This window comes from Argiope bruennichi, chromosome 7, assembly GCF_947563725.1.
Source record: "Argiope bruennichi chromosome 7, qqArgBrue1.1, whole genome shotgun sequence".
NCBI lineage: Eukaryota > Metazoa > Arthropoda > Arachnida > Araneae > Araneidae > Argiope > Argiope bruennichi.
In genome coordinates, this window is record NC_079157.1 from 118,330,265 (window position 1) to 118,340,048 (window position 9,784).

Sequence of the window (9,784 nt, forward strand, 5' to 3'; positions counted from 1 at the left end):
CATGAAAGAATAAAAACATGACAAATAACATAACAGAATAATGCATTTTCTTTACAAGCAAAAATCATGCAAGCACTTTCAGCATACAGATTATATTCACTATTTCACTTGAATTATTTAGTAACAGAGTTAAGTGAAATATAAAAATTTATAAATTAATAACTAGTGAACTAATAAAAACAAAATAATTGTTATAAAAAAATTGGTATTCAAGCTCTCAAATTAAAACTTTGTCTAGTATTATTCTAAAATTGAAAGCAAATACTTACTGGTAGCTGTACTTCCAAAATGAGAATCTGTAGTTGGTGCTACAGGAGGAAGAATCCTAGATGACAACTGAGAGCTATAGAGGAAAGTGTGGAGAAAAAGTTGTTAAAAGTGGAATTTTTAAACTTTTATTAAAAAAATTAAGTAAAAAGTATGCATTATTTATTAGTGCTTTATTCATCAAATTTTGAGTAAATGTAGAACTAATAAGTTATACAATCACTACAACATTTTAATAACACACTAAGTCTATGAAAAGCATTTAAAAAAAAAAAAAGAATCTTGCTCTGTATTTATATTTCAAAGTAGAAAGCAATTTAAAAAAAAATTAACACTGAATAAATATAAATCAAAATAAATAATATTGACAACAACAACAACAACAACAACAACAAAAAAAAAACTTACTACATGTAAGAAAAAAAAAAAAAAAAAAAAAAAAAAGATCTTATTACTACATGTAATAAAAACTATGCTTTCAAGAACACAAATAAAATACAGAAAAAATGAAATCGACTATTGCAAATTTCAAGTTATCATATGAGAACATTATTATTTTTTAAGTTATTATTTATCTTAATTAATTTAAATCATTAACCAGTTTAAACCTGTTTGAAACAATCACGAGACTTCTCTATCGGTCTCTATCCCCCTTCTCTCAATATATATAAATATAATATAATGATAATTTTTTTAAACTTTCATTAGCAATTTTTCTAGCTGGCAAACAAAGTTTCGGAAGACAACCACCGATTTTGAGATGGGGGGAGGGAAAAAAAAACATAGTTTTTCTAAATATTAACACATGCATAGTCTGATAGTCTCGTGATTGTTTCAAACCGGTTTAAACTGGTTAATGACTTAAATTAATTAAGACAATTCATAAGAATTCAGAGAATTTATAATTTGGAGATCAAGTTGTAACTTTAGTTGGCGATAAATCGCCAAATGCGACAACCTTCTGCATCATTTTCGAATAACCTTATTTTAATTAGTTTAAATTATCCATAAACCAACAATCTTTATCCATTAAACAAACAATATTTTAAAATGTTTGGTTTATTTTTAAAAAACGTTGTGTGAGTTAGGCAATAACACAGTGATTTCCAAAGGAAATACTACAACAGCAGATGATGGATATTTCAAAAGCTATACTGTGAAAGCTGACTCCAAAATAAAAAAAGGGTTAATTTGTTGCCTACATATTTTGAGAATTCAACAATTTATTGCCTTCAAATCACTTCAAAAACCTCAAGCCAAAACAACATCATGTTCTCACATGATAATATGCTACATTTTTATTAATTGTGAAAGTAAAATGCACAAAATATTTATGATTGCAGTTTAAATTTAACAAAAAAATATAAACCATTCTAATAAAACAATTAATATAATTAACTTACTTAGAAGATAATTTCATAATAGCCCTTGCAGCTGCATTCATCTAAAAAAAACATTATAAAAATAATTAGCTTTCATATATATGGAATTATGCAACATCTCTTTTTTATGAGTGAAAAGAACTGAAACATTGAAAGAAATCATATCACATAATAATCCCAATACAACATATTTTGCTCTATAAAATATCACATTTTTTTAATATTTCTGTAGCAACTCCATACACAACATGAAATTAACAAATAATTTCATTGATCTGTAAATTTTAAAATATTTAATTTTTTTTCTATGAGAAGGTTACAAAACCAAAAAGACCACATCAAATTAATTTTATACAAATTGTCCAAAATTAAATATGTTTTAAAAATCACTTCCCTCCCCCCCTCAAGATGCAACTATTTGACATGTATAATCATATTGTATTCATTTAAATAAATTTTGATCTTAAACATCTGAAAACAAATGATGATGAATTCATATGACTTATTATTTATTTGAACAAAAAAATTGAATTAAACATTTAAAAAAAATGTAGGAAAGTTTACTTATTAAAATTAACTTTTGTAATATATTGAAAGAAATGACAGTAATAATACAAAATGACATTTTGAGAAATAATAAACAGATTGCACTTAACATAATTCAATTTTTAATAACAACTGTAATATAGATTGATAGATATTTATTATAGATGCAACGTAAGGTGAATTTTTGTTACTAATCAATACAAATGTTAGGAAGGAATATGTGAAGAGTTTTTAACATTATAGATTAATGTTACCATTTTTTTTTTTTTTGAAAAAGTGAAAAAAAAAAAAAAAATACACAATTTACTAATTGAAAATTTTGCTGAATAAATAAAAATACTTCCGAGCAAATTACTGCATTAGCTTTTTTAAAAATATTTTTTTTAAACCTTACTGCTCTGTTTCAATTTATTTGATTAATTTTTCAAAGTTTACTTTATAATTAGTTTTCATAATGTGAAAACTAGTGAAAAATCCTTACTGAGTAATAATTTTTTAAAATTCTAGAAGTTATTTAGAAAATTTATACATATTTTCAATAGTTAGGAGAACAGATTCCATTATCTTCAAGGAAAAAAACAATATATATTCACCAATATAAAGTATCAGAAAGTTTCCTACCACTGAACAAGGAAAAATATTTTTAAAGAATCATTATTGGAAAAAATGAAAAGAAAACATCAAAAATTAGTAACTTTTGCAAACCTAATCAATGATAGACTTTTGAATAAAAGATCAATGTGTAATAATACTGAGAAATCTCAGTGAGAAAATATCAATTTAATATTTAATCTCCTTTAATACAGCTTTCGAATATTTGAAATGATTTATAATCCAAATCAGATCAGCTAATTGTATTCATGCTTCTGGGTTTTCTTTTTTTTATAATTATAACTTTAAAAATGCATAAAAACAGCACAATGCATACAAACAATAATCTAAATTTTGATAATATTAATTTTAAAAAAATTATATGAATTTTCTTAAAATGTAGCATTAAAATAAAACTTGTGAGCTAAGTATCTTCATTTTTTAAAAAAAGATCTTATCAGCTGGAATGAACATATTTGAAATATATTTTTACTAAAAAATGAGGATGAGAAATAAAATACAAAATTCATACTTCTACAAAAGATATAGGAAAGATTCCAATTCTATCACGTAATTTTCCTTCAGCCCAGTGGTCATCAATTCGTCGAATAACAGTTAAAATATCACCCTTGAAAAGCAAGAAAAATTGTCGTATTATTTCAAGATAAGATCAAATTATGATAATAATATAAAACAACTAATTTCAATGATATTTCCAAAGATATTTAATTTAATGCACAATTTAATAACTATACATTTATTAAAGATGAAGATTCTTTCAAAATTCTTGAAATTACTGAAATTTCCTAATCTTTTGAAAATTCCGCAGGATTCTAATACAAACAATAATACACAAAAGTAGAAAACAATAAAAAAAATTAAAATGGAAAAAATCTTTATGTACTTGAACATAAAAATTTCAAAATAAACTCCAACAATGCATTTCATTTCCTATTACTATAGTTAAAATATAATAGAACCTGCAGCATTCATTACTTCTGAATATTTTTAAAAAATGCATTATGATTTTAATAACTATGCTATTAATCTTTCATGAAAGAACAAAAAAATTATATAAATATCATTCCACATTCATATTTTTTAATTAAACATATAGTATTAATTAGTGTTCAATTAGTAGCTATAGTATTCATAAGATGAATTAAAATTTATTCTGGGGGTGGTATATACACTTTTTTAAACAATTGTTTCAATGAATACAAATTTCAGCAGCAAAATAGTCATTGAAATATGTTACTAAAAACAAATACAAAAGTTATTATTAGTGAAACACTGGATATCTGCATATTTGGGGTGATATTTTTGGTTTGTGACAAGTGAAATAAATCTCCCAGAAAATATTATATATTTCATAGCAAATACCTTACTTACTATTAGTAGACACTCAGCTTCAATGCATGAGAAAATTATAAATTTTTAACTATGTTAAAAGATTACTGTTCTCCCCCCCCCACGAAGATTCTTTTAAAAATGGAGGGGAAGAAGAGGATGATAAATAAAGTAAGAAAATTAATATAACTGCACAATGAAAAGATTAAAATATCATAATTAGTACATGTAACAAATAATAACAGTAAATGTAAAAAAAAAACAGCATATGTAAATCAATATATATTAACCTAAAGAGGTTATATAAACTAATATACAGGGTGGTTATAATTAAACTTCCCCTATAAACAGCATTCTGCAACTCAAATAGGTGAATGGATTGCAACAAAATTTGATGTATAGACTTTACACGAGATGCGCACACGGTATTTCGAATTAAAAAATTTTAGTTCCAAAATGAACACCAGAGAGCGTCTTTTTGGGAAAAACATTAAATTGAACACAACAAACGACTAAAATGGAATACAGAAACAATATAAACATTTATTGACTAGTTTCTAATCACCTAGTCATCGGAACCACATCAAGTAAATATAAGGAAAAAATAACAGTACACTGCTTGAGAAAAAAAAAAAAAAAAAAAAAAACAGTTTGCAGATTAAAACGACATTGCACAAGAGGAGCAATTTTAAATTGTGTGCAGGATTGTGTAGGGAAAGGCGAAACATGCGACCACCCTCATTCACCTTCAAAATTTTAAGTTGATGGATAGTGTGTTCAGCAGCAGATCATAACTAATAAGTTGTGATGCTTTGCACATGAAATGTTATTGAATTATTTAAGTCATTAAAAGTCACAATAAGATACCATCATCATTACAGCTGGAAGCATTGACATAAAACATGACAAGGACTGCAAACATTTCTTACCCTAACCCGTTTTGCATAAAGCTTCCTCTTCTTCGGAAGCATGCAAATCTCGACATTTTTTCCTAGAACTGAGAGCTTTTCCTGGTTTTATATTTTATTAAGCATAATTCTTGTTCTGGATTGTTAATATTGTTTCCGTATTCCATTTTGGTTGTATATTGTGTTAAAAAAATTACTGTTTTTCTGTGAAAACTACCCTCTGATGGACATTTTGGAACTCAAAACTTTTTTTAGAAATTCTACAAGTGCATCTCATATTTAACCTATGTACCAAATCTCGTTGCAATCCGTCCCCCATTTGCATTGTGTGATGCTATTTATAGGGGAAGTTTAATTATAACCATCCTGTACATTAGCTTAAGTTTCAAGCATTGAAAAAAAAGTCACTTCTTATAAATAAAGATAATGCAACATTTAACATGCTTTTTAATATAAGGTGAGCAGAATGAATTTATGCAGGATTTGAAAACCTTAACAAATACACTAATTCTTAAATTAAATTATCACTGTTAAAACATTTAAAGAAAAAAGTTTCAAACAAAAATTAAAAATATTTAGTTAAAAAATACAATAAATAAATAATTCTATTGGGAAATTTTTTAAAAAAAGCAGAGAATAATTAATATTTATAAATAATTAAAACCAATATTTGCATACTTTCCCAAAAGTAAGGCAGTCCTTTTCTTCACTGCTACTAATTTGGAAGTCATAAAGAGCTTTACATTGTGGCACATGAGAAGGTATAGGTACAACAACTTGAACAAAACTAGCAGGCACAAAGCCAGATTTTCCGCCAAGTTCCCCATAAAACCAATTCTGATCTACTCTCTTTCTAAGAATGATGACATCACCTTTCTTGAAAGTTAGATCACTGTAAATAAATAAAAATGCAGGTTAATAATTGATTGCAATCATTTTCCATTATTTCAATTTTAAGATATTACAACTTAGCATAAAACGACACTTTAAAAATGATAATTTTAAAGCATTCAGTGAACAATTTTGAACATTCTAAGTCTAAATATTGTAAAAGTGTACACATGACAGCATTTTAAAATGATCCTGTAGTAAATTTTGCAGTAAAATCCTTGAACTGTTCATTCAATTTTTCTTCATTTAAAAAAGATGATTATTATTTATTTGATAGCTATTATCGTTTCGATTTTCCCACACAATACCTTAAAAATAATAATAATAAAAAAATGTGTGTGTTTTTTAGAGACAAAAGCCATGGGTAAGCTCCTGCTTTTTGAATAGTGTTTACAAATACCAGCATTAATACAGCCAAATTGATAGCACAATGGAAATTCAAAACTGCTCCCGAAATTTTAAAGTTAAAGAAAAAGTTTCAAATCAAACATTGAATGAGTTTATAGAATTTGCAAATTATCGTAGCAAAATATAGAGCTTTTGAATATAATATTTTTTAAAAACCCATCACATGATTAAATGCAACTTTGCTTACCATTTTGAAGATAGCATTAAACACTTTGGAATATTTTAAAACAAAATAAATCCTAATGTTATTAATGATAAAATACTGAATAATAACCTTTAGCTTACAGGCAATACAACTGCTGTACCAGCAACGAGTCTGGATTTTGTTCCCTTACTTCAACTTTCCAGCTGAACCCTAATTGCCTCATAAAATCCCTTCCCTTTTGTGTCATACCCCTTGGGGTCAAGAGATTTCATCCCGAGAGATTTATAATCACCGTTAGTGCAAGCGAGTTTTGTGAACCCTGCTTTGGTGATATTTTTTTAAAAGTAACGTTCCTAAGAGGAACTTTATGAGTTAACAGAATGAGTTTGCATAATTTCATTTGTAAGTAGTACTCAATTGAAAACTTTCTTCTTTCCCCCTGCCCCCTGTTCCTTCATTTTTTTAACTTTATAAATTCCTTAATTTTTAACTTACTAAAATTTTGTAACCTTGTAATAGTATGTGTTTATAGTTGGGTCTATCTATTTGAATGATGCATATTTGACTCAAGAATTATTTGAAGTTTAATTTCTGATGGAATGGTGTGATGAGGGTAAGCAACGCCCTAACATATTATTACTTCTTCGCTTCCATTCGTCACAAATGATGCTGTAAAACTAATTGGAAGCTCGGATTGTTTTTTTTTCCGCCATTACATTATACTTTACATTGAAAAGTGACAAAACACTGTGTTTTATCTTCATGCTTACTCGCCCTTCCTAAGGGGCATATATACTTCCCAATCACTAATGTATTAGTCTAACACAGAATTAAATAATCAACGACATACAATTTTTTTTCAGCTTTAATTTTCCGATTTTTAAGTAATCTGTCGGTTTCATCATTATTTTTCATGATTTATGAAAACTATCGACTTAATAATTTATAATTAATTAAAAGTTATAATTCTAATATTAAAATATTGAGGGGGATTCTTAAAATCTACCCAAAATAATAATTAGTAGTTTTTCTGCGCATCTGTTAGGATTTGATGGATTTGTCTGTGTATCTGTTGTTAGGATTTGTATATCTTAAAACTATTAATTATCAGTTTGTTAATTATATAACTATATTTGTCATTTTTAAATAGAGCATATTAAGTAAGATTTTAATGCATGTTGGAAGCTATTTTAATTAGAATTTGTTTCCCCCTACCTTCCTATCCATCATCTAACATCAATAATTTCTGTTTATGATGGTAAACAAAATTTTATTCACCATTTCACAGATCTTCCAAGCTTTATTTATTTAGTTTATACAGGCTTTATTTATTTAGTTTATAAATTTTGGATAAGAATTCACTATGACTAATTTTACTATGGTTTTTTTTCTCACATAAATATTTGGAAATCAATCCTTTGTACTGATATACGAAATTAGATTTAATTCATTCTATTACAACTAAGTTAACTAATAAAGCCTACTTGTTTATAAATTTGTAAAAACTAATGAACTAATTTAATAACTACCAATTTATTGAATTATAAATGTAGAATTCAGAAAGCAATTCTTTGTACAGATTTAGGAATTCAGATTTAATCAATAATAAACTGCTCTTAGTGAAAATTTCTTTAAATAGTATAATTATTTTGAAATATTATAATACAAAGACAGTTACAATTACATTAAATATTAATACTACACTATTTTATAAGAATTAAACAAGCCCTAGAACTAAAATAATTACAAGAAATTAGTTTCTTTAATAACTGTAACATTAACTCTTTGAATTTTTAATAATCTCAATGATTAATAAAAATAGAGAGCAAACTAAAATTGTCTTTCAATTTATAAAAATATATTATCAGTATAGCAAATATAGGTTTATGGCTTAAATCTCTTTTCAGTATAACACAAAAATCGATATAGAGAAAATTTATAATCAAACAGATCATACACTTACCCAGGTACTTTTGCTTCATAAGGATAGAGAGCTTTAGCACAAGGACAAGCCTGAAGTACCTAAAATAACAAAATGTCATAAGTAAACCAGTATTCTAAAGAAGAAAACATAAAGTACAGCTTTTATTTTGTACACCTCTGTGATAAATTATTTTTCACAATAGAAGAAAAAAATAAACACACACAATAGAAAATAAAATAAAAAATTCACAATAGAAAATAAAAATAAATTTTTGAGCATTTTTTTATATCGAACATAATAATAATAGGGACAAAAGTTTATAAGCTAGAAATATTTTTACTGTGATAATAATAAAAATTTTTTAAATGCTACTGATTTAATATTAAGAATTAAGAAAATTGTTCTCCATATGTCTGATGTAATAATGTGCTTCTAGAAGGGGATGTATGTCACAAATTTCATAGCAATATCAGATTCTATTTGAAATATCTTAAAATTAATATCATAAAAATATTTAACAGTGGAATTATACAAAATTTTTCTATGCATCATACATATTAAAATGGTAGCTTGATATTAGCTTAAAAATGAGTTGCACAAAAATTTATCCTACCTGCTTTGGCACCATTCGGAGATCTGTTGCACTTGGAGTGCGTGGTAAGCTACCCAATGGTTGAGGTAACTGTGGATGTGGAGGTGTCTGCTGTTGGCTAGAAGATTCAGCACTTCTTGGCGTAATATCTGTACTACTTCCAATCCGTTTTGGCCGCACATTATTTTTTATTCCTTCTAACAGTCTAACTAAAAGTATATTGCACGGCAATTCTTCTATTTTTGAATCCACTAAGATTCTACATTCAGGACATCGTAGTTCTTTGTGAGAGTTCAGAATTTCGTGAAGACATCTCTTACAAAAAGTGTGCTGACATGGTAGAACTTTACTAGTACTATCTAGCTGCTCCAAACATACAGAACACTCAAGGAGATCATTTAAAAATGCTTCATCCATCGTAAAACATTTTACAGTTTTGTCACATTTTTCTGTGTCTTTTCCTAGTTCCACCATATTAAGAGAATGGGTTATTATCTCTGTAAATAAAAGAATGTATTTATAGTACAAACATCATTACCTAATTTGATCAATAAAGTTGTAAAATATTCTTATGGCCAGAAGTATTTTTTCCCAGCTTTAATAAAGGTAAACAAAATCATCACTTAATAAGTAAAAAACAAACGAAAAAATTTTTTTAAAGAAGAAATTATCACTTGTCTTTTAAATGCACAATTACATACACAGAAAACAAAGCAAGGCACTTTACTGTGAACAAATTACAATTACTAACTCAATATTAACAGAGTTAGAAATTAAAAA

At 26.4% G+C, this 9,784-nt stretch overlaps 1 protein-coding gene across 1 annotated transcript in view; it reads right to left on the minus strand.

The window, feature by feature from the left end:
• LOC129975706 (E3 ubiquitin-protein ligase SH3RF3-like) overlaps positions 1-9,784 on the minus strand; it is a 31,198-nt gene that overhangs the window by 19,994 nt on the left and 1,420 nt on the right. The window contains exons 2-7 of the mRNA XM_056088862.1: positions 9,026-9,501; positions 8,452-8,510; positions 5,723-5,936; positions 3,319-3,414; positions 1,671-1,711; positions 270-343 (exon numbers count right to left, since the gene is read on the minus strand). Coding sequence (XP_055944837.1) covers positions 270-343; positions 1,671-1,711; positions 3,319-3,414; positions 5,723-5,936; positions 8,452-8,510; positions 9,026-9,478 — 937 coding nt within the window. The 5' untranslated portion in view covers positions 9,479-9,501. The remainder of the gene's footprint in view (positions 1-269; positions 344-1,670; positions 1,712-3,318; positions 3,415-5,722; positions 5,937-8,451; positions 8,511-9,025; positions 9,502-9,784) is intronic.